The following is a 25,768-nucleotide window of genomic DNA, read 5'->3' on the forward strand; positions in this document are numbered from 1 at the left end:
GATTTATTTGTTAGATATATTGTTTTAACATGTCTAGCATCTCCATCTCATTTAGTTTGGTCATTAATTCTACTTATCAATTATGAGGAGCACATTGTTTGTATCTTCCTTAGTCAGTATTGAAAAAAGTAATCATTTAGTATGAACTATTTTATGTTTATGCTCAGTGTCCGGTCTCTCAATCTCAGATAGCAGCCTCACTTCGAACACCACCCACTTGACGGTAAGTTTAAAAGACTGGCTTGTAGTTTAAGCTTTTAAAATTAGATATAGTTGGATTTGTCAGGAGGTATCCTCTTACGCTGTGCAAACAGGCCCTGTGCCTATTTGCATGGCCGTAAAATTTTCATGCGTAATTGCTGGGCAATCAACCCAATTCTGTGCCAGCAATTAGGATTTCAATGTCTGAGCGGATGGATCTGTCAAGTCGGAATTTGACATCGCAAGTTTGGGATTTAGCGCAAGCGTGTGCGGAAATCTCGAGCTTGCCGTCCATTTCAAAGACGGTATGACGGTACTCAGTACGCCGTCATACTGACCGCAAATTCTGACCCAAACTGTTGCTGTGAAAACTAAACACGTACGCAAGCTTACGTCAAACCCATTTGAACCTGTGATTTCTTGTGAACTTTAAATTTCTTGCACTAAAGAAATTCTATTTTTTGTGATGGTTCCACTTTATCTTGTTTGGTTTTCAATATGGCAGTCATAAGTTTTTTTAACCTAAAATTGTATGTATTATTTGTCTCGGGAACTAGAAGTACTGAAATATTACCTGTCACTATGTGCTACTTCCATGAAACAAAGAACTGTTTAGTTGATATCAAGAGTGTTAGCATTCTACATAAATGGAATTTATGGTTTTGAGCTCTTAGTTTTGTTTTGCATGAAAATCCTATCACTAAACAGAGAACTGGCAAATTGGGTGGTCAGTTATTTCCTTGTTATTTTGTGCAGGTCAGAAGCTATCAGGAAAGATGTATCTTGTGTTATAGTAATTTCATTGACCAATGTGCAGATTATTTCTCTTGATAAGTTATGCAAGACAGCTAATTGGCATAACATAATTGTATTTTCCAAACATCATTATGTTGAGCAGACCATTACAGCTGAGTAATACTTTTAGGAACATAGGAACAGGAGTAGGCCATTCAGCCCCTCGAGCCTGTTCAGCCATTCAATGAGATCATGGTTGATCTGTGACCTAAGTCCATATATGCCCCTTTGCCCCATATCCCTAATACCATCAGTCACAGATTTAAAATTAACAATTGACCCAGTGTCGGAGTCACTGGAAATCAACAGACTGCGAGACCTTCGTAGCAGCAAAGAAAAACGCGTGTTAGCTTTATTAACACTCTGCATGGACTGAGGAACTCGGCCTCGTCGCAGGGCTATGATGTCATCACACAATCAACGACTCTTAAAGGGACCCTGCCCCAATAACCCAACCAAGTTCCGTACATAATGTGGAGCGATAACAACATTGGCTATACATTGTGAATTGTGTTACTGTCCCTAATGTGGTCTCCGCCACATATGTCCCCCCAGAATTCACTAGAACTGGCAATGTCAGTCGTTGAGGGGCCCGGATCACACGGCCGAAACGGCTCCTTAAGTTCGGGGCAGGGACTGGGGTGGTCGCCTGAGGGTCCCCGGGCACTTGGTGGTGGACTGAGGGTGCAGAAGCCGGAGGTTGGCCCCGCCGCGGGGGCTGAGCCAACCCAATGGGTCGGTCCAGATCCAGGTGGGCCGGCTTAAGACGGTCCACGGAAATGTAGTCTGGCTTACCGCCGACATCCACCACGAAGGCCTTTTCCCCGGCTTCCAGGACGTGGAATGGTCTGTCGTAGGATGGGTGAAGAGGTCCCCGGTGGGCGTCGTGGTGGACGAAAACTTACTCCGCCGCACGAAGGTCGGGCGGAACGTGGGACTGAGGGAGACCGTGCTGTGACGTGGGCACCGGTGCGAAAACCTTGGCGTTGTCCAGGAGGGCGGACCGCTGATGGGCTGCGGACCAAGGGTTCGTGGCGTTGGGGACAAAATCCCCGGGAACCCGCAGCGGCTGCCCGTAGACGAGCTCAGCGGACGAGGACTAGAGGTCCTCCTTGGGGGCGGTCCTGAGCCCCAGCATGACCCACGGGAGTCTTGTCGATCCAACTGTCGTCCCGGAGGCTGGCTCGGAGCGCGGCCTTCATGGAGTGATGAAACCGTTCGCACAGCCCGTTAGCCTGAGGGTGACATGCGGTGGTGTGGTGGAGTCTCAACCCGAGGCCTTGGGCGACAGCGTTCCAGAGCTCCGATGTGAACTGGGGCCCCCGGTCGGAGGAGACGTCAGATGGGAAGCCGAACCGGGCAACCCAAGTGTTGATGAACGCCCGAGCCACATCGGCGGATGTTGTTGACGACAGCGGGACGGCTTCCGGCCATCGGGTGGTTCTGTCGACCATCGTGAGGAGGTGGGTGAACCCGCGGGAGGGCGGCAGGGGCCCCACCAGGTCCACGTTAACATGGTTGAACCGCCTCTTGGGCACCACGAAAGGCGCCAACGGGGCCTTAGTATGGCGATGCATTTTCAAATGCTGGCATACCACGCAGGTATCAGTTGCGAACGTCCTTCTTGAGCCCGTGCCAGACGAACTTAGCCGCCACCAGCTTCTGTGATGGCTTCCTGCCCGGGTGGGAAAGGCTATGGACGGCGTCAAAAACCTGCCGTCTCCATCCGTCGGGCACGACGGGGCGTGGCTGCCCAGCAGAGACGTCGCACAGGAGCATGGTGCCGGCATCGTCAAACGCGACGTCCGCTAACTGAAGGCCCTTGACAGCCGTCCTGTAGGCCTGGACGTCCGGGTCGGAGGCCTGGATGGCCGCCATGCTGGTGTAGTCGATGCCGAGATGTACGGCGCTGGCGACGGCCCGGGAGAGACAGTCGGCGATGGGGTTGTCTTTCCCAGCCACATGCTGGATGTCCGTCGTGAACTCTGAGACGAAGGAAAGCTGACGGGCCAACCACGGCTCGGAAACTTTGGCCATGGCGAAGGTCAACGGCTTGTGGTCCGTGAACGGGCGTGCCTCCAGCAGGAAACGGATGTGTCTGATGGCGAGGTAGAGGCCGAGAAGCTCACGATCGAAGGTGCTGTACTTCCACTCGTTGGGGCGGAGCTGCCGGCTGAAGAAGGCGAGCGGCTGCCAGGTGCCGTTGACCCACTATTTGTGGACGGTGCCGACAGCATAGTCCGAAGCGTCCGCGGTGAGAGCGATCGGTGCAACGGATGCGCCAGCATGGTCGCGTTATCCAGGGCCCTTTTCGTGTCCGTGAAAGAATTGGCCATCTCCTCGGACCAGTCGATGGCGAGCTTGGCGGGCTTGCCTTTGAGGGCCTCGTAAAGGGGCCACATAAGCTGGGCTTCCCGGGGAATGAAGCGATGATAAAAGTTCACCATGCCTAAAAACTCCTGCAGGGCCTTCACGGTGAGGGGTTGCGGAAAATCCTTCACGGCCTCCACTTTCGACAGCAGTGGTACCGCCCCGTCCTTCGTGATGCGGTGCCCGAGAAAGTCGATCGAGGACAGCCCGAACTGGCACTTGGCCGGATTGACGATCAGGCCGTGCTGGCTGAGGCGTTCGAAGAGAGTCCGGAGGTGGGACACATGCTCCGTCCTGGAGGCGCTGGCGCTGAGAATGTCGTCCAGGTAGACTAACAGGAATGGCAGGTCCCGTAACACGGTGTCCATTAGGCATTGAAAAGCCTGAGCGGCGTTTTTGAGACCGAATGGCATGCGGAGGAATTCGAACAGCCCGAACGGGGTGATCACCGCGGTTTTCGGGACGTCCTGCGGCCGGACGGGGACCTGGTGGTAACCCCGAACGAGGTCCAGTTTAGAGAAAACAACTTTCCCGGCCAGGCGGGCGGAAAAGTCCTGGATGTGTGGAATCGGGTAGCGGTCGGGGGTCGTAGCGTCGTTGAGGCACCGGTAATCACCGCACGGGCGCCAACCGCCGCCTGGTTTCTGTGCGATGTGGAGGGGCGAGGCCCACGGACTGTTCGACCGGCGAATGATGCCGAGGCGCTCCATCGTGTCGAACTCGGCTTTAGCGATGGTGAGTTTCCCCGGGTCGAGGCGCGGGCGTAGACAGGCGGACCGGTGGTCGGGATGTGGTGTTCTACCCCGTGCTTGGTGGCGGCGGACGAGAAAGTGGGCTTCGTGAGGTCCGGGAACCCGGCAAGGAGGCGGGAAAACTCGTCGGAGGCTGAGAGTGCGCTGGACAACTTCGTCGTGCTGGAACCGCTGAGCGAACACTGGAGCGAGCTGAAAGTCTCGGCGTTGACGAGATATCGGTTCTTGGCGTCCACTAAAAGGCCATTGGCGCAGAGGAAGTCAGCCCCGAGAAGGGGGGTGGACACTTTCGCTGTAAAAGTCCCAAGCGAAACGCTGCCCGCCAAAACACAGCGCCACGCTCCGTTTCCCGAAGGTACGGATGGAACTGCCATTGGTGGCTTCGTGGGCAGGGCCGTGGTCCCCCCCACCCATATGTCTACGGTTGACGCGGGCAGGACGCTCACCTGGGCACCCGTGTCACAGAGGAAACGACGTCCAGAGTCAGTGTCCGTAATGAATAACCGACTACCTGAACGGCCGACAGTCATGGTAGCTAATGAGTGGGCCTTCGCGTTTCCCGATGTGGTAAAGCTGCACGGGGGCTGGCACTTCTTGGCTTTGGGGCCGAACTGCGCGTGGTAGAAGCACATGCTTGGAGGCTGCCGCCATTGGGCTGTGGCGGTGGGGGGCAGGGCTGCGCAGTACTGTTGCCCGGCGGAGAAAAATTTGTCGGCCTCCTTGGCCAGGTCGCGGAAATCACTAATATGAGAGTTGGCTAAAGCCGACCGTACCTGCCCTGGCAGCTGTTGTAGGAACAGTCCTCTGAAGAGGAAGCACGGCTTGTGCTTGCCCAGGATTGGTTAACATGTGGTCCATCAGTTCTGAGGGCTTGGAGTTGCCAAGCCCGGGTAGAGAGAGAAGCTGGCGTGCGCGCTCGGGTTCAGTTAGCCCAAAAGTCTCTAGGAGGTGCGTTCTCAGCGTCGCAAATTTGTGGTGCTCCGGGGGGTCCTTGAGCAGGCTCACGACTCTGGCCGTGGTGGAGCTGCCGAGAGCAGAGATGACGTAATAATACTTCGTGTCGTCCGCGGTGATGTCCTGGAGTGCAAACTGAGCCTCGGCCTGGGCGAACCAAACGGCAGCCTGTCGTTCCCAAAACTCCGGTAATTTGAGAGAAACGGCGTTCGTCGCCATCTCGGATAAAGTCTTTGGAAACGTCCAAAAGAGAAACGGGGTCACCAATGTAGGAGTCGCTGAAAATCAACAGACTGCGAGACTTTCGTAGCAGCAAAGAAAAACGCGTGTTAGCTTTATTAACTCTCCGCATGGACTGAGGGACTCGGCCTCGTCGCAGGGCTATGACGTCGTCACATAATTGACGACTCTTAAAGGGACCCTGCCCCGATAACCCAACCAAGTTCCGTACATAACTTGGAGTGATAACAACATTGGCTATACATAGTGAATTGTGTTACTGTCCCTATATGGTCTCCGCCACACCAGCATCAATTGCCGTTTGTGGAAGAGTGTTCCAAATTTCTACCATTCTTTGTGTGTAGAAGCGTTTCCTAATGTCCCACCTGAAATGCCTGGCTCTAATTTTTAGGCTATGTCCCCATGTTCTCGATTCCCCAACCAGCTAGCTGTTTCCTAACTGTGGCCTAATTTAAACCTTAGAAAAGCACCATCCATTGTCACCATTGCCTTTTCCTACACTGTGTATTAGTCACCTCCGAGAGTGACTGGAGTTTGGGGCTAATTAGTGCCAAGTTTAAGGACTGTTTCTGTGATCTGGATATGTGCACATCAGGAAGTGGATTGAGACAACCCAAGTGCTCTCTGAACCAGTAGTCATATCCCAGAGGTGCAGTGACTGTGTTCTAATCTGCTGAACCATCTTCTAGTCTAATGTTTTAAAATAAATGAATTTGTCCCCATAAACTTGCAATATAAATGGAAGGTTCAACAATTACTCATGAGGGAAGTTTTTCTAACTCGGTGTTTGTCATTGGTATGCTATGTCGTCTCGGCACCAATGGAATAAAAAAATGTCTATCACGTTAACTATTAAGTAGTGTCCACATAATATGCATTTAATCCTTAGCAAACTCTTTTCAGTTGGGTACAAAACCATCTTGGTCAGATGCAACATATATCCAAATTTGTATCTATATTTGCTTCTAATAGAATTCCAGTTTGTTCAGGAGAAATTATGTGAAATGATGGTATTATGCATCTAATATTTTCTTTATTTTCTTTCATTCTCGGCTGATTTTCTCCTGCCTCCTTATTGCCTCCCCTGAAGGTGTTGACTCCTTGCTAGGGAATAAGAACATAAGATAGCCATTACAGAGATGTGGTTGCAAGGTGAATAAGGCTGGGAACTGAATATTATGGGGTATTTGCCATTTCGTAAGGATAGGCAGAAAGGAAAAGGAGGTGGTATAGCTCTGTTAATAAAGGATGAGATCAGTGCAGTAGTGAGAAATGATATTGGCTTAGAAGATCAAGACGTAGAATCAGTTTGGGTGGAAATAAGAAATAATAAAGGTAAGAAGTCACTGGCGGGAGTGGTCTGCAGGTCCCCAAACAGTAGCCACACTGTAGGACAGAGTATAAATCAAGAAATAATAGAGGCTTGTAAGAAAGGTATGGCTATAATCATGGGAGATTTTAATCTTCTTATTGATTGGACAAAGCATATTGGCAAAGGTAGACTTGCGGAAGAGTTCTTAGAGTGTATACGGGATGGTTTCTTGGAACAATACGTTGTGGAACCAACCAGGGAGCAGACTATTTTAGATCTGGCAATGTGCAATGAGGCTGGATTAATCAATGATCTCGAAGTGAAGGATCCTCTTGGGAAGAGTGATCATAGCATGGAAGAATTTCAAATTCAGATTGAGTGTAATAAAGCTAGGTCACAAACTAGTGTCCTGAACTTAAATAAAGGTAATTACAAAAGTATGAAGGCAGACTTGGTTAAAGTGGATTGGGAAAATATATTACAGGGTAAGACTGTATAAAAATTTAAAAAAAGCAGTGGCAAACATTTAAGGAGATATTTCATAACTCTCAGCAAAGATATATTCCAGTGAGAAAGAATGACTCTTAAGAGAAGGATGAACCACCTGTGGCTAACTAAGGAAGTAAAGGATGGTATCAAATTGAAAACAAAGGCGTACAATGTTGCGAAGAACAGTGGAAGGCCAGAGGATTGGAAAATTTTGAAAAACCAGCAAAGGACAACTAAAGAAATGATAGAGACGATAGCTTATGAGAGTAAGCTAGCAAGAAATCTAAAAACACAGTAAGAACTTCTACAGGTATATAAAAAGGAAGAGAGTAGCTAAAGTAAACATTGGTCCCCCAGAGGATGAGTCTGGGGAATTAATAATGGGAAATGGCGGAGACTTTGAACAAATATTTTGTATCGGTCTTCACGGTAGAAGACACTAAAAGCATCCCAATAATGGATAATCAAGGGGCTGTTTGGGGGGGGGGGGTCTTAAAACTATCACTAGAGACAAAGTACTAGGTAAACTAATGGGACTAAAGGTGGACAAGTCCCCTGGACCCGATGGCCTGCATTCTAGGGTCTTAAGAGGTGGCTGCAGAGATAGTGAATGCATTGGTTGTAATATACCAAAATTCTGTGGATTCTGGAGAGGTCCCAGTGGACTGGAAAACTGCAAATGTAACGCCCCTATTTAAGAAAGGAGGGAGACAGAAAGCAGGCAACTATCGACCAGTTAGCCTAGCATCTGGCATTGGGAAAATGCTGGAGTCCATCATAAAGGAAGAGGTAGCAGCACATTTAGAAAATCATAATAAAGCAGAGTCAGCATGGTTTTATACATAGAAACATAGAAGATAGGAGCAGGAGTAGGCCATTCGGCCCCTCGAGCCTGCTCCGCCATTCAATGAGATCATGGCTGATCATCCAAATTCAGTACCCTGTCCCTGCCTTCTCCCCATATCCCTTGATCCTTTTAGCCTTAAGAAATATATCTAACTCCTTCAGTATATTTAATGAATTGGCCTCCACTGCCTTCTGTGGTAGAGAATTCCACAGGTTCGCCACTCTCTGGGTGAAGAAATTCCTCCTCATCTCTGTCCTAAATGGCTTACCCCTTACCCTTAGACTGTGACCCCTGGTTCTGGACTCCCCGGCCATCGGGAACATCCTTCCTGCATCTAGTCTGTCCAGTCCTGTTAGAATGTTATAAGTTTCAATGAGATCCCCTCATTCTTCTAAACTTCAGCGAGTATAAGCCCAATCTCTCTTCATACATCATTCCTGCCATCCCAGGTATCAGTCTGGTGAATCTTCGCTGCACTCCCTCCATGGCAAGAACATCCTTCCTCAGATAAGGCGACCAAAACTGTGCACAATACTCGAGGTGTGGTCTCACCAATGCCCTGTACAACTGCAGCAAGACATCCTTGTTCCTGTACTCAAACCCTCGCTACGAAGGCCAACATACCATTTGCCGCCTTAACCGCCTGCTGCACCTGCATGCTTACCTTCAGCGACTGGTGCACAAGGACACCTAGGTCTCGTTGCACTTCCCCTTCTCCCAATCTATTGCTGTTCAGATGATAATCTGCCTTCCTGTTTTTGCTACTGAAGTGGATAACCTCGCATTTATCCACATTATACTGCATCTGCCATGCTTCTGCCCAATCACCCAACCTGTCCAAATCATACTGGAGTTTTCCAGCATCCTCCTCACAGCACACACGCCCACCCAGCTTTGTGTCATCTGCAAACTTGGAGATATTACATCTAGTTCCCTCGTCTAGATCATTTATATATATATATTGTGAATAGCTGGGGTCCTAGGACCGATCCCTGCGGTACCCCACTAGTCACTGCCTGCCACTTGGAAAAAGAGCCGTTTATTCCAACTCTTTGCTTCCTGTCTGCCAACCAGTTCTTTATCCAAGTCAGTACCTTGCCCCCAATCCCATGCGCCTTAACTTTACACGCTAATCTCTTATGCGGGACCTTATCGAAAGCCTTCTGAAAGTCCAAATACACCACATCCACTGGTTCTCCCTTATCTATTTTACCAGTTACATCCTCAAAAAATTCCAGTAGATTAGTCGAGCACAATTTACCTTTTGTAAATCCATGTTGACTTTGTCCGATCCTGTCACTGTTTTCCAAGTGCTCTGCTATTACATCTTTTATAATGGACTCTAGCATTTTCCCCACTACCGATGTCAGGCTTACCGGTCTTGAATGAAAATGTCATCTACAGTTCATCAACGAGCAGACCAAATGCATCCTTTTGCAAATGCCACTATTCTAGAACATCCTCTGACCCTTAAACACCAAGACATGCAAGTGCATCAGGACAAAGCTCTACAGACCTTGCTTGGATGCTTAAAGGTCCAGGCTCATTTACAGTCATATCAATGATGCCACCAGAAATTGTTCAACATTGTCCCAATGGATAAGTTGGGGAACATATCCCTCCCAGTATACTTAGTTTAGTTTGTCAGCCATAGCTCAGTGGGTAGCACTCTCGCCTATGAGTCAGAAGGTTGTGGGTTCAGATCCCACTCGGGAGACTTGAGCACCAAAATCTAGGCTGACACTCCAGTGCAGTACTGAGCGAGTGCTGCACTGTCAGAGGTGCCGTCCTTTGGATGAGGTTTTAAACCAAGGCCCTGGCCCTGTCTGCCATCTGAGGCACTATTTCAAAACGGAGTTCTCCCAGTGTCCTGGCCAATATTTATCCCTCAACCAACGTCACTAAAAACAGATTATCTGGTCATTATCACATTGCTGTTTGTGGGAATTTGCTATGTGCAAATTGGTTGCTGTGTTTCCTAGAAAGAAAGAAAGACTTGCATTTATATAGCGCCTTTCACGACCACCGGATGTCTCAAAGCGCTTTACAGTCAATGAAGTACTTTTGAAGTGGAGTCACTTGTAATGTGGGAAACAGTGCAACAGTGACTACACTTCAAAATTACTTAATTGGCTGTAAAGCACTTTGGGGCATCCTGAGGTTGTGAAAGGCAGTATATAAATGCAAGATTTTTTATTAACTCTCACACCTGCATCAAAATTGAGTGTTTTAGTTTTACCAAGGATAGGAAAATGTGTAATAAAAACAGAAAATGCTGGAAATACTCAGGTCAGGCAGCATCTGTAGAGAGAGGAACAGAGTTAATGTTTCAGGTCGATGACCCCTCGTCAGAACTGGAAAAAGTTGGAGATGGAACAGATTTTTAAGCAAGTGTAGGGGCAGGGAAAGGTGGGAGGGGAGGAAAGAACAAAAGGGAAGGTCTGTGATAGGGTGGAAGGCAGGAGACATTAAAAGACAAAAGGGATGATGGTGCAAGGGAAAAGGAGATGGTAATGGGACAAGTTAAGAAACAAAAGATGACTCTAGATGAGGTGTAAATGGCACTGGCAGAATCATCAACAGCTGCCATGTGAGAGAAAAATTGTGTAGTTTGGTGGAATTGTACTCATTTGCACTGGATCCTAAATGGATCTTTTCCTTCTCAATTTGGGAGAATTATCCATCACGTGGTGGAAAGTAACTGCAGAGGAAAAGCCAGATTACTGAAATTTCAGGTGGTGTTGTGCTCACTTTTGTGTTGAAGTAATCTGCACCATATTTCCTGCACCACGCCTCTTGACCTTGGTCTAAATTAATGTCAGAATGGTTCAAGGCTTGTTTTAATGTCCTCAAAGTATATTATCAGGTTGCTTGATTTAATATGATTTACTAACAATGCAAGCCGTTTTCAAAATATTTATTTACTATGATTAACACTGTTAATGGTGTCAGTTGCTTTAAGCAGCAATTTACCAAAAAGGGCTAAGTAGCTCTGGTTTAGCACCCGGCTTTCCAGATTGCTATATTTGCCACACACAGAACAAAGATGACCACATGGTGTACCTTTTGCAGGAAAGAGGAAGTCATGAAGTTCTGACCAAAAAGTCATTTAAAACAACATAACTTACATTTCTGAGTTTATTTCACTCTTATTTACTCAATTTCTTTATTTCAGATTATTTTCATAGATGAGCCATAGCTCCCTTTGTGTCTCTACCCAGATATCTAGAAATTCATTGTGTCCCCAGGAAACACAATTTATTTCAGCTACTCAAGTGCCAGCTTGGCTCACTTGGCTTAGTAAAAAGGTTATGGGTTCATGGACTATAGCACATAATCTAGACTGACACTTCAGTGTAGTGGCGAGGGGGTGCATCCTTGTTGGAAGTGCTCTCTTTTGGGTGGCACGTTAAACCAAGGCTTTGTTTGTCTCCTCTAGGTGGACATGAAAGACCTCCATAGCACTATTTAAAGAAGAGCAGGGTATTCGCCCTGTGTCCTGACCTATATTCCTTCCTCAACTAGGACTACCATAAACAGATTATCTGGTCAGTCATTCATTTGCTGTTTGTGGGACCTTCCTCTGCACATATTGACTACATAACAATGACTGCATTTCAGAAGTAATCCATTGGTTGTAAAGCAGTTTGGGATGTCCTGAGGATGTGCTAAGGAGCTATGTAACTTGCAAGTTCTTGTTCTTACTAATTTTATTGCATAATCCATCTTGTCTTTGAAAGGCGGAAGATTAACACTATACTTGAGCTTTAACTGCCAAACAAATTTCTTAAAAAGTTGAACTGAATAGTGGTGGTAACTTTTTTTTTACAGTAGTCAAGTTGAGCTAGCTCCTTATGTAACAGAAACAAATATGCTGAATGTTTACAATTGTTATGTTAAACGATGAGGAACAGTTCTTTTCCTTTTCTCACCATCTACGGAAGCTATCTGGCCTGACTATCTTTGAGGCTTCAAGCAAACTCTAATTTGAAAAACGCAAATTGATTAATACCTTTAAAAAGGGACCACGAGCGAGCAAATTTAAATGATTGTTATTTTATTTAAAAAGCTGCCAATCTCATTTTTGAACAAGTCCTAAAAGATGTTTGTATTTGAATCAAGTGGCTTGGCCTATCCTTCAGACATCTGTCTCGGACAAACTGACTACTTGATTCAATAATTCATTAAAGTGAGATATGCCTATTTTGCCTAATATGACTATTGGAAATGGTCTATAAAAATGTGAACATTTCCCTTATTAAATAATATGGTATATTACACCTGTTGTTCTAAATCACCTTATCCTCTAGTTTAAAAAGCCACAGGAGATGTGGCAGTTAACGTTTTATAAAGTTGGACAGTACTCTTCAATTGAGAATGAAAGAGCTTATAATATTTAAAAATGTTTAGTATTTTACTGCGTGACTTATTGGGCTGGATTTTGCTGTGAGCGGCGAATGAACAGCACCAGCCATTCGTTAGACTTGCACTTGCCCATAGACTTTCTATGGGGTTTAGCGCAGCAAGTTACTTTCAGCCAAACAGCGCAGCGCCCTCTACAGTGCATCTTGGACCTGTGTGAACAGGACAAGCTGTGTATCTCGTTAAACAATCACACTGAAGAATCATAAATGAGCAGCAAAGAGTCTGAACCAGGAATTGTCAGTTAGAATAGTGAATTCAATGTCAAATCAGGTACAGAAAGTGGGAGAAAGAGAGGGAAAGAAAAATTGGATTAAGTTGAGAGATAGATAAAAGAATCTCCAACAATAATTGCAAGCTGAAGGAATGAGAGTCCACACTTGTAAAAGTTCATTTTCAATGCCAGAAAGGTTGTTTGGCAGTAATTAAGACTTACCTCACCATTAAATGGGTACTTAGACTGTAATGCACAAGGCCGAACTCTCTTTTTTGGCGAGTTTAATTTGTATCTGAGGTAAGTACAGGAACTTCATGCTGTTCAATACATTTGAATGGTCAGATGGCGAGATGCTGTTTTCAGGAAGCTTACGGAGAAACATTGTATCTTGGACAGCAACTTCTGGATTTCCACATTTAGCTGCGCATGTGTGGTTGCTGGTTGCTGTTTGATTTGCACATAAATAACGGTGAGCTCTTTTAGCCTCACCATTACTTTCACAGCAAAATCCGACCCAATGAATCTGGATGACATGAACCTGGATCAGCATTTCTTTTCTACCACATTTTGTGTTGCTATTACTGTTTTGCATTGTGCACCACTGATTGGGTAGGTCTTTTTCTTATTAACCTAACTGAATTTTGGCAATTCCAATCCACTTAATGTAGTTTATTAGTGGCTATTATCCAACTTTATGATGATGAAAATATAGAAGTGTTTCTTACTTAACCTCAGTATATATCAATTTTGTCACAAATATATGCTTTGTACTCATTGGTTCTTTAATTATAAAATAGTCCTTTTAAATTGTAAATGGTGTAATATGACCTGGTGAGTTCCGTGATTTCTGGAGAAGGAAGAAATTGAGAAGTAGTATTTTGCTCCAACAATGCTACAGAAGGCAAATAAACTTTCCATCAACATTTGTTTAATTTTTCTTAAGTGCCAAGGAATGAGGTGCAGCATTATTGGAAGGCTGTATAGAGCAGAAATGGCAATATGGAAAAATAGGTTTTGTGGGCTACTGTGGCAGCTAAAAAAGGAGATCCCTTCTAAGGCAAGGAAAAATAAACATTGAGGCTTTCTAACATTTTTGCACTAAATAAAAGGATCATTTCACAATTTTTGAGAGTATTAAGGATGTGGAACTGTTTGTGGTTCTTTAATATATTTGTGATTCAAATTCCAAAGTATTTTGAATCTTTCCTCGTCAGCTTTCAAAGTATGCAAGAGTTACAGGGAGACTTTTTTTTAAAAAAGGTGTTAAATGCAGGTATTTAAAATAGGAACCCAGTGTTCCTAATTTACTTGTCTCGCTAGTACACTGTGTTCAAAGAGGAGACAAATGGAAATCTCTATAATTTAAAACACATTCTCCGTTATGTTGCAGTCTCCGCTTCACCAAGGTGTAACCAATTTAAAAAAAAAAAACTGGTTGGAACAGGTTGCTTCAGTTTATAGATTGGACATTCTTGCCATCATGGGCAAACTGTTGCTCTCTTCAATGATTGAGACACAATAAGGGAAACAAAACAAAACATTTTGTCAGAAATTAGACTGAGGAAAATATAACAGGAAATTTTGTGCAGACTAATTGTGCATTCACACACCGATAATTAAATCCTGAGTGAGTGGCTACCAAGTTAATTTGGGATTTGGAGGGCTGGCATATCCAAAACCCCATCTGAGCGAGTTGAGATCTGTTTGCTTGATGACATCATGGAGAAATTCAGTTGTTAGCGCCAGCCGTTAGCGCCTTGAGGGCGATAAGTGTGGCGCGAAGCGGCTAGCGCCCGGGCGCGGCGAGACCTGCGCCTCTCTCGCAATTGAGCGGACATTTAGCGGTGGCGCAAAACTGCAACGCCCGCTCAGCTGCGCGCGCAGATCCTTACGTCATTTCATGGTGCAACGCCCTTGGTGCGCTCCGAACCGGAACTTCAGTGGCGCCCCCCTTCTTTCCGCCTGGCGCTCCCAGCGACTGGTTGAGTGGAACGGTTCCCAGTCGCTGTGGGGTTGGGTGGGGGCATTACTTAAAGGGGGCTCTTCCTGGCTTCTTAGTGGTAGCCATTTTTGGACCAATCCTGTGTGAGAGAGAGCGAGATTTGCAGAGAGACAAAGGGAGAGAGCTTTCTGCATTGAGTCAGTGCTCGCACAGGTACTTCTGGCTTCAGCCCAGAACTTTGCAGTTGGATTGATTTTTCAGTGCCATAGCCCTGAGTGGCCACATATTATGGGGGCTGCAATGGGTGGAAACGTTGGGTTTCTCCATTGCATTGAGAGGGCTCAGAGACGTCGAGAGAGAGTGCCGATCATGGCCAGACGGAGGAGGGCCAACAGGCGTCGGCACAGGAGGCCTTACCCTCCCAGGGTATACTGCCAGCAGTTCTCCTACCTTAACATGTCTGAGGAGCAGTGTATTCAGAGGCTTCGATTCAGAAGGGAGGTGGTCACTGAGCTCTGCCACCTGCTTCAGACAGATCTGCAGCCTCAACTGAGGAGCAGGACGTCTGTCGGCAGTGAAGGTGACAGTGGCTCTCAACTTCTATGCCACCGGCTCCTTCCAATCCGCTACTGGGGACATTGCCAATGTCTCCCAGTTCGTGGTGCATTGCTGCATCCGCCAAGTCACAAATGCCCTCTTCAAAAGGAGACGTCAGTACATTTCCTTCCCCATGATCCTGGACAAGCAGCAAGAGCGCGCAATGGGATTTGCAAGAATAGCGGGCTTCCCCATGGTCCAGGGCGCCATTGACTGCACGCATGTGGCTTTGCGGGCGCCTCGAGAATGCCGAGGATTACCGCAACCGGAAGAGGTTCCATTCGTTGAACGTGCAGTTGGTGTGACCACAGACAGCTGATGCTAGCTGTCAATGCCCGTTTTCCAGGCAGCAGCCACGACGCCTTCATCCTGCGCCAGACTTCTGTGACGGACCTTTTCGAAGCCCCGGCTCACCCAGGAGGCTGGCTTCTCGGGGACAAGGGCTATCCTTTGTATACCTGGCTGATGACCCCGCTCCGTGCGCTCAGCACCCCTGCTGAAGAATGATATCATGACAGCCATCAAGCGACTAGGAACATCATTGAGCACACAATCGGCGTGCTCAAATAACGGTTCCACTGGACCATTCCGGGGGAGTCCTACAGTACTCGCCTGAGCGAGTCTCCCATTTCGTTGTAGTGTGCTGCATGCTGCATAACCTGGCTATCCTCAGGACTCAGCCACTGCCAGCAGACATTGGAGGAGGAGCACCAAGACGGGAGGGAGGCACAGAGTGCAAGGGCCGTCCGTCGGCGGCTTATTGCAAGTCGGTTCTAGGCCCCCTCTCAGGGAATGGCTTGTGCCATTGAAAGAACATGAATGGAACGGTTCCGCAAACCCTGAGCTGGTCGTGGCAACAAATAGTTCAAAGAGCAAACATGCACAATCTGAATAAAGACAATTATTTATTTAACAAACTCTGCCCTTCCCGCATGACCAAGAAATGCAGAGAAACCCCCCAAAAAAAGCCAGACACATAACTGGCTCTCACAACCTGGAGACAATGAACAAAAGAGTTAACCAAAAATGACCATGATCCTCGGCCTTCACTAAAAAAATTCACAGCATTTTGCCACACCTCCTACTTTTTGGCCTGCGAGGGTGATCTGCTTCGCTTGGAGATTGGCCCCTTCCCACCCTGCAGCTCCTCCGTAATGGGACCCCAGTGGCTGCTGCAAGGCTGGGGGAAGGCTGCTGAGTGTCAGTGAGTCGGCAGATGCCCTTGGGGGATGGCCTGGACCATCTCTGGGCCTGGAGGGCCTGGCTGCTGACTGCTCCAACTCTGGGCCTGGAGGGCCCGGCTGCTGACTGCTTCAACTCTGCATAGGCAGCAGCAGTCTGTCCTACGGGTGGTGGCAGCTGCAGTGGAGGAGTGAGTGTGTTGGCAGCAGGAATGCTGGCATCCTGACAGAACACAGGCACTCCCTGGTCGGACGACACACTGGCACTCCCACGGGGCAGTACTGCAGCATGCGCAGCAATCTGCTGAAGCACAGACTGCTGGCCTGCTGCGGCGCGGCGAGGGCCCCGGCGAATCCTGCCCGATCCAGCGAGGGTGGCAGCAGTCAGTGCTCGTGTGGCCCTAATCTGTGTCTGCATCAGACCAGCCACTGACTGCATGGCACCACTAAGCACTTGCGTGGAAGCCGCCTGTGCTGCACCGAAGTCCTGCAGACTCCTTGCCTGTGCTGCACCGAAGTCCTGGACACTCGTTGCCAGTGACTCAGTGGATACGGGCATCCTTGCCACTGCAGCCATGAGCTCCGTGTGCCTGTGCTGCGCCTGGGCGCCCATTTCAGCGAGGAACCGCACCTCTTCTGTGCTCACTGTAGCAGGACTGGAGGCCAGACTCTCCCTTTGGGGAGAAGGCCGCCGAGCCTCCCTACCCCCCCCCCCCCCCCCAAGGCGTTGCTGCAGTCCGCTGGGCCCCGGAGCGTCGCCCTCCTCAGACCCTTCCCCCCCCCCCCCCCCCCTGCTCCCCTCCAGGGAAGACGTGTCCCCATTATGGCCATGGGCTACCTCGGTTTAAGGTGGCACTGATGGTCCGGCTTCCTCTTCCTCCTCGCCTTCAGAATCACTCAGTGGCAGCTTGAGGGCCTGCCTCCTCACCTGGCGAATCAGCATCTGAAAGCAGGGAGGTACAAGAGTTGCTTTAGCGTGAGGACAGGGCGGCAGCGAGGGAGACATGAGTGCTGCAATGCACTATTGGTTCGATAGTGGCAAAGGATGCTGGTGTGAGGCACAAGTGGAAGGAGAGGTCAAAAAGGTGATGACCTTACCATTGCTGTCCAGAACGGGGTCGGCATCTTCAGTGGCGACGGGGCCAATCATCCGGCCTGCCATAATCCGCTCCACTCGCTGCTCCAGATCGCTGAGGTCTTTAAGGTCAGGACGGCCTCCCCCGGTCCGTTGCTGCTGCCTCCTATTGTGTGCCAGCTTACCCTGCAAGAGAGAGGACGGGCTCTGAGTACAGTGTGAAGCCCTGATCTTGGCTGCACTGCCTCCCATGGTGGAATAGCCCTTGCAGTGTGTAAAGTGGTGAATGTGCATGTGAGTTTCATGAAAGCCCATAGGTGTTGGATGAGGGCTGGGCATTGGGGCTTTCAGGACCCTTTGGCCGTAAAGTGAGGTGCACATGCAGGGATGAAGAGGATACTGGAAAGGATACTCACCCTGACAACCCGAGTGAGGTCGTTGAACTACTTCCTGCATTGCACAGGGGTCCTAGGTACCATGCTGCTGGAGGTCACTCTGTGTGCCACCTCCCTCCAAGCTTTTCGATATTCGTTGGGCAGCGGCCTCCTGCCACCGTCCGGAAACAGGATAGATCGCCTGCGCTCCACTGCGCCAACCAGAACCTTCAGGGCCCCCTCACTGAACTGCTGCGGTGGCTCCATGGTCCTAGGCGTTAGAATGAGGCAGCAGGTCTGTCCAGGCCGAGAATCAGGGCTCCAATGTGCAGGGCGTGGCTGTAAGCCAAATCGACCCTACCCCTTTAAGAGGTGACCGGCGCCAGCGTGTTTGCCTGCAGTCGCTAACTGGCCGCACCTGCGCTGCGCCCGCCCTCGGTGGTAGCGCCTCGCCTCTCCGGCTTAGCGCCTTAGGACAGTCGTGCAGCGCCTGCTTTAGCGAACCAAGCACCTCTTGGGGCGAAGCAAGTCAATTTCGCTGAAGGTGGCGATAATTTGCGCCGGGCGCTAAATTTAGCGACCGCTTGACTATAACGCCCGAACGTGGCGATATTGAATTTCTAGGCCCATGGCTTTTGTGTGGTGACATAGATGTATGCACACAATGCAGTTACATTAATATTAGTAGTGTTAAAAGTCTTTTTTAATCCCCAGAAGGGACAACTAATTGAGGAATCATTTTAGTCATGATAAAATTCCCTCCCGCCTTGCCCAACTTTTCCCTTTTGGACTTGAACCACTGAAAACAGCGTTCACACTGCAGTCTGTGATCGACTGTTCAGGCCATCCAAAAGTTTAGAGTTAAGGGCTAGTCCAGTGCCATAACCACCATGCAATCATACCCAGTTAGAGGGTGTAGTGCTGCTGCCATTCATTTATGTTGTGCGTTTTATTTATCGTGAATAGAATTGGTACAAGTTACTGCGCATGTGCCTTGAAGATTTAGAAATCGGAGATTTTAGCACTGGGAGGCTATTTTCCTGTGCCAGTGTTATCTCTACATTGCTACTTGTTTCTGTGCTAGTGCTAGATTCACTAATAATTTCCTGCTCTTTCCCTGTACCCTTTTGTATTGCTCCTCCAAGTGTTTATCTAATTTTTTTTCTTAAACGCTTTGAATATCTACCCTTCAATAATCATTTGCAGTAATGCATTCAGTAGTAATAACCTTTTTTGTGAATGGTTTTTCTTAATGTTTATGCTTTTAGTACTAATCTTTAGCTTATGCCCCCTTGTTATCAATACATCAACCAGTAGAAATATTTCATTATTTACCCTTTAAAACCTGTTGAACACTTCCAATTAAATTTCCATTCTTTTTTTTCGCAAGATGTACCACTTCATATGCATCTTCATTGAATTGCACTTGCCACATACTCTCCTAACCTGTCTGCGTCCTCCTGTATACTCCAAAATGGCAGACGTACTTTTCCCATGGCTTCAATATCCTTCATATGATTGGGTGCAAACCTTATGCAGTATTCCAATTGTGGCTTAACCAATACAGATTCACTGTCATCTCCTTGCATTTGTATTCAGTGCTCCTATATATAAAACTCAGAACCTCATTTGCCCTTTTTATGGCTTTTTCCACCTAATTTTCTTTTAAAGATTAAAGTCTGCGCTCCGAGTGTTCAGTTCCTTCACTCCAATAAATTATTTTTTTATTTAGGATAAATTTCCATTCTCTCTTTCTGCGGATGTACTAATTCACATTTATCTGCATTGAACTGCATTTGCTACATATGAACCCACTACCCTAACCTGTCCATGCACTCCTGCATTCTTCACAATTTTCCATGTCCTAATTTGATTACATAGAATATACAGCACAGAAACAGGCCCAACCAGTCCATGCCGGCGTTTATGCTCCACACAAGCCTCCTCCCGTCTTCCTTCTCTAAATCTGTCAGCATAACCCCCTCTTCCCTTCTCCCTCATATGCTTGTCCAGCCTCCCTTTAAATGCATCTATACTATTCACTTCAACCACTCCCTGTGGCAGCGAGTTCCACATTCTCACCGCTCTCTGGGTAAAGAAGTTTCTTCTGAATTACCTATTGGATTTCTTGGTGACTGTCTTATATTGATGGCCTCTAGTTATGCTCTTCCCCACAAGTGGAAACATTCTCTCTGTATCCACTCTATCAAAACCTCTCATAATTTTAAAGACCTCTATTAGGTTACCCCTCAGCCTTTTTTCAAGAGAAAAGAGACCCAGCCTGTTCATCCTTTACTGATCTGTATACCCTCACATTTCTGGTATCATCCTTGTAAATCTTCTCTGCACCCTCTCCAGTGCCTCTATTATTTTTATAATATGGTGACCATAATTGTATTTGTACTCCCGAGATCCCTTTGTTCCTCTACCACACCTAGACTCGCACCCTCCATGTGCTAAGTGACCTCCCTATTCTTCCTAACAAAATGTAATACCTCACATTTGTCTGTGTTGAACTTCATTTGCCAATTATTTGTCCATTCTGCAAGTTTATTAATGTCCTCCTGTAATTTGTTACAATCCTACTCAGTATTGACTATCCCCCTCCCAATTTGGTGTCATCCGCAAATTTAGAAATTGTGTTTTTTTGATTCCAAAGCCTAAATCGTTGATGTAAATTGTGAACAGCAGTGGTCCCAGCACTGATCCTTGTGGAACACCACTACCCACCTTCTGCCACTGTGAATAGCTACCCTTTACTCCTACTCTCTGCTTTCTGCCTTGAAACCAGCCAGCAATCCATTCTGCTACTTGTCACCTGACTCCGCATGCTCTGACCTTATTCGTTAGCCTATTATGGGGTACCTTATTGAAGGCCTTTTGAAAATCTAGATAAATTGCATCTACTGCATTACCATTGTCTACTCTCTCTGTTACCTCTTCAAAAAAAATTCAATGAGGTTGGTCAAGCAAGACTTTCCCTTTGAAATCCATGCTGACTATTCATTATTATACTTTTCGTTTCTAGATGTTCTTCTATTCTCCTTTAGTAGGGATTCCATTATTTTTCCTATCACTGATGTTAAGCTGACTGGTTTGTAATTCCCTGGACATGTTCTATCCCCCTTCTTAAATATAGGTATTATGTTAGTTATCCACCAGTGGCATTACACCTGTTTCTAACTAATTATTAAATATGTGTAGCCATGGTGTGGAGATGCCAGTGTTGGACTGGAGTGGACAAATGTAAGAAGTCACACAACACCAGGTTATAGTCCAACAGTTTTATTTGAAATCACAAGCTTTCGGAGCGCTGCTCCTTCGTCCGGTGAAGTGGAGAGATGCCTATAGACACAGATTATATAGATATACCCCTATATAATCTGTGTCTATAGGCATCTCTCCAGAAGGAGCAGTGCTCCGAAAGCTTGTGATTTCAAATAAAACTGTTGGACTATAACCTGGTGTTGTGTGACTTCTTAAATATGTGTAGTAATGCATCTGCTATCTCTCCCCTAGATTCTTTTAAAATGCATGGATGCAATCCATCTGGACTAGGGATTTTATCCTGAGTGTGAATATTTTATTTAATATATCTTTTTAAAAATTTTAAATGCACTTAGCTCATTACTCATCTCATCATCCAATGTCATGTCCGCCAATTCTATCTCCTCGGTAAATCCCAAAGCAAAATAATGCATTAATATTTCTGCCATCTCCCTGTCATTACCTGTGGCATTGTCCTGCCTATCCCTTAATGGCCCTATTCCCATCCCAACCTTTTTTTATTGATGTGCCTGTAAAATATTTGGTTTTAACAAATGTTGATATTGACATCTGTTTCTGAATTGCATAATAAGTCGCTTATAGTTCATGGGTTGAGAATGCCTACTTCTTATGCTGTACTTTTAACCAACTCTGCCCTTTACCACATCAAAGAAATTAGCCTAGACTTGTCAGTCATCTGCAAGACTGTGGTTGGAACAACATCTGGAGTTACTGGAGCTTCAACCAGACTCAACTTTATGCTAAGAGCAGAAGAGCTGCTGCTGTTGTATCTCAACATCTGTGCCAATCCCAAAAGTCTGCAGAGGACTCTTGTGGCAAAACTTCACACAGTTTCTCCTGCTTGTGGAACTTCCTTCCAGACCATGTTGCCTGAAACTGCCCATTAATTGCAGAAATTGAAATTGCAGAGTTAAATGTGACTTCCTGTTTTGGTTGGGCTTGCTCAAGGCGTCGGGGAAATGTAGGACTTGCCTGTTTCTATTCTGCAGTTCCTCCAAGTGCTCTGTTCTTGCAGCATCCATCAAGGTGAATTTTGTCAGATTTTTCATTATTATAATTGTCTCCATTGGCAGCATGTTATGCTAACGAATAGAAAAAATATCCTACCTTATTAGCTGTAGGCAAGTTGTAGTGCCAAACTATCAAAAAAACAAATTAAGTACAGGAAACTTTGGTTTATCCGGAGGTTGTATGTCTAGAATACTTGATCTAACGGCAAAAATCAGGAGCCGTTTTCTAAAGTTTTTTTAGTTCTTTTTTTTTCCCAGTCAGGCACTGCAAGGTCTGTAGCTATAGCAACAGCTTCAGCTAGAGACGCTTGCAGCTGCAGCCGACTCTTTAGAAGCTGTTGCTAAGCAACAGTGTTTGTCGTCAGCTACGGAGATGAAAACCTCCGTATGCTTCAACATTAACTTTGTATGTCCGGCAGTTTTGATAGATCGGCAACACGCCGGTGCCGGATATCAGTTTCCTGTAGATCTTCATCGTAACACTGATTTTGGGAGCCAACTACAAATGGTGTAACCATGTAATGCAACCAGTGGTCATTATTTACAAGTGTTCATTTTAAAAAAAAACATATCTTAAATGCTGGTATTGAAATTAGTGTCTGCATTTCTAACTCCTGCAATTTGACTAAAATAGACACATTAATAACTTGATTGATATGACTTTTTAGGCTATTTATAAAATGTGGTAACTGCATTTATAGTGTTTCATATTTTGGGAAATAAAGATATGTAAATTATGGTCCAAGAATAGCCCATTCTTTCCACAGACATTGTTACAGTCCACTGTCATGGACTCTGTTCAATCAAATTAATTTCCATAGGTAAGCTTCTTTCTTTTCCACCTTGCCCTCTCCTTTGGGGGGGAGGGGGGGTGGGAATAGCAACATGTAGAATATTGGTTTCATCTTACCATGTCTTTATTTGAGATTTCAATTTTGTAGGAGACATTTATAAATCGGGGAAGGCAGTTAAGATTACCTCTCAATTACTGGTACTTGTTATGAAGTTTTATTCATTTGATAATCCAGAATATGAATATGTGGTACTCCCATTAAAGGATGAAGGAAAATGCTGATTTTTGGAACAGATGTATTTTGGCAGTACTTTGATCATTATTTTTGGTCTGTCATTAAACACTATATTTTGTAGTCTTTGTGTAGGTTTCCAACAAATTGAACTGTTGGCACTTATGGAGTTTTGTTAATTTGATGTTTTTGGAATTATAAGTCATCTGTTTCATTTATCTCAAAAATGGACCCTTTTACTGAATGTACAAGATCAAAGTATGGGTCACTGATCAATATTCAAACTTTTTGTAGTAATACTGATACAGCCGATAAACTAATCTGAAGTTGAAGCTAATGGAATTGATGGTAACTGTTACTCTTGTTGTTTCCTGCAGAATGCCAACTAATGAAAACAGAACGACCAAGGCCGAACACATTTATTATCAGATGTTTGCAATGGACAACTGTCATAGAGAGGACCTTTCATGTCGACACGCCTGAAGAAAGGTCTGAGTGATACTTAAATTTGCTGTAGTTGTTTTTGTAATTGTTGCAGGTCTAACATGTGACAGTGATTGTTAAACAAAATATGTACTTTCTGGTGCTTGCATTCCAATTGCACTTAGCCCGATAAAGGTAAATCTTAATTTGCCCATGACTGCAGTTTAAAAATATACTGTCAACATTTTTGTTGAGATTTTTATCATCAAGTTTTCATGGTAAACAGATTCCATGCAAATATTTTTACAGTTCTTTTTAACTGACTACTAGTTAAATGCAGTGCAAGTCTGTTGTGTGTCACAGGATGAACAGCTCATCTTAGATCTGATCAGTGCCAGAACTATGGGAGTCAGAAGTGACCCCATCTTGAGCACACTGTCATACCTGTAGAGGCTATTTATGTTCCATGTTTAGATAGAATATAAAGGGTTTCAGTGGCGTGTATACTTTGAGGAATATGTGATTACAAATTAAATGTTATGATCTGGAATGTAATGTCTGAAAGGGTGGTGGAAGCACATTCAATAGTAATTGGATCTATACTTGAAAAGGAAAACATTTGCTGGACTGTGGAAAGAGCGGGAGTGTGGGACTAATTTGATAGCTCTTTCAAAGAGCAGGCACAGGCACGATGGGCCAAATGTTCTCCTATGCTGTATGATTCTATGAAATGGCTGATGCTCATTATATTCTGCTGCTGCCCATCAGCGATCCCAATATGTATAGGACTTTTGAAGTGTTGATGTGCTTTTCCCAGAAATGATTATCCTTTTAAAAAGTCTGCAGAACTGTATTGTAACTGGACATTTCAATCAATGTGTCAAATAACAAACATTTGCTTGAAATCTAGGCTAGCTTTAAGAATTTTTGGGTATATTTTTATCCATTACATATAAATCTATTTTAGGTCTTTTTTAAAAATACTGTTCTTGTAAGTAATTTAAGAAAAAAATGAGTAAGGTGTGTAATGAATCATACCCACTACTGGAAAGACAACATGGTAATTCTTCCCCTGTTTAGCTTACCTCAAGTGAAAACTTAGAGGGTTTGACCTATCCCAGGATATGAATATGTGCTACTTCCATTAAAGGATGAAGGAAAATGCTGATTTTTAGAACAGATATATTTTGATAGACTAAAAAAGTTGTGAAAGTACTGTCATTGTAGGTTTCCTATAAATTAAACAACTAAATCATCAAGCAATATAAACTAAAAAGGTGTTATTTCTCTAAATTAGTGTCTTGATCAGATTTAAAACTCCCACAACAATTGCAAAAATTCCCCTCATTACCTTTATCGACTTTATCCTTAATGCCATAATTTATTTGAAGCACTTGGTCTAATCTGTACATTTATATGCAACGATGCCTTTTTCAGGCTACCACAACTCGTCCACTGTCGTGGGATATGAACAGCTCAAATAATTAAAGGCCTCATTAGGTTCCCACTCCCTTCAAGTTTCTCAGTGGTTGTTCCAGGTCTCCGTGTGTGTTCCCAGACCTGCATCCGCTGACGTAGTTCTGTGAGGGAGATGAAAAAGTTGGAAACCGAGATTTTGTTGTGGTAATGGAAAGGGAGAAATAAAGACCAGTCACTCGGATTATAACGTTGAGGAAAAAAAGATGAATTTTTATTAGCATTTGCAGTTGTTTTTATATTTTTACACTACATTAAGAATTAATGGGCCGGATATTCCGACCCCTACGGGTGGGTACATGCTGTGTGCCCACCCGTAGAGACATCGGAAATGCCGGTTTGAGGCATGCACTGGAAACCGGCATACCCGATCTGTCAAGAAAGCTCTTGACAGATCCTCCGGCAGCCCGGGAGAAGGGCCTCTGCGGATGGATAGTTCCACTTTTTGGAGGCCCTCCGCCCGCAGAAAACCCTTACAATTCTTACACCTGGTAAAAGCAGGCGTAAGGTCTGCTTTTACCAGGATAAGAGTTGAAAAAAGTTTTTTTTTAATTCCACTGATTTATCATTTAAAAATACTTTAAAAAAGGTGTTTATTTTTAGCCCCGTTAAAAACTTTAATTATTTTTTCAAAAATTTAAATATTTGTTTAAAATTTATGTAATTTCAAGTCATTTTAAAAATGTGATTTTTAAAAATTTATTTGAAGTTTTACTTTGTTTTGGGGGTGATCTTCATTCATATATTTGACAGATCTTCCTGTCAAATGTATGAAGGG

General features: G+C 45.4%; 1 protein-coding gene across 10 annotated transcripts in view; it reads left to right on the forward strand.

Annotated features, from left to right (window-relative positions):
• akt3a (AKT serine/threonine kinase 3a) overlaps positions 1-25,768 on the forward strand; it is a 378,634-nt gene that overhangs the window by 158,111 nt on the left and 194,755 nt on the right. For all 10 annotated transcript variants that reach the window (XM_085979837.1, XM_085979815.1, XM_085979816.1 and 7 more), the window contains one exon: positions 23,469-23,580. In XM_085979837.1, the coding sequence (XP_085835963.1) occupies positions 23,469-23,580 (112 nt within the window). The remainder of the gene's footprint in view (positions 1-23,468; positions 23,581-25,768) is intronic.

The sequence above is a fragment of the Somniosus microcephalus genome, chromosome 3 (assembly GCF_052327205.1).
Source record: "Somniosus microcephalus isolate GS21.2 chromosome 3, FLI_Smic_1.0, whole genome shotgun sequence".
Taxonomy (NCBI): Eukaryota; Metazoa; Chordata; class Chondrichthyes; order Squaliformes; family Somniosidae; genus Somniosus; species Somniosus microcephalus.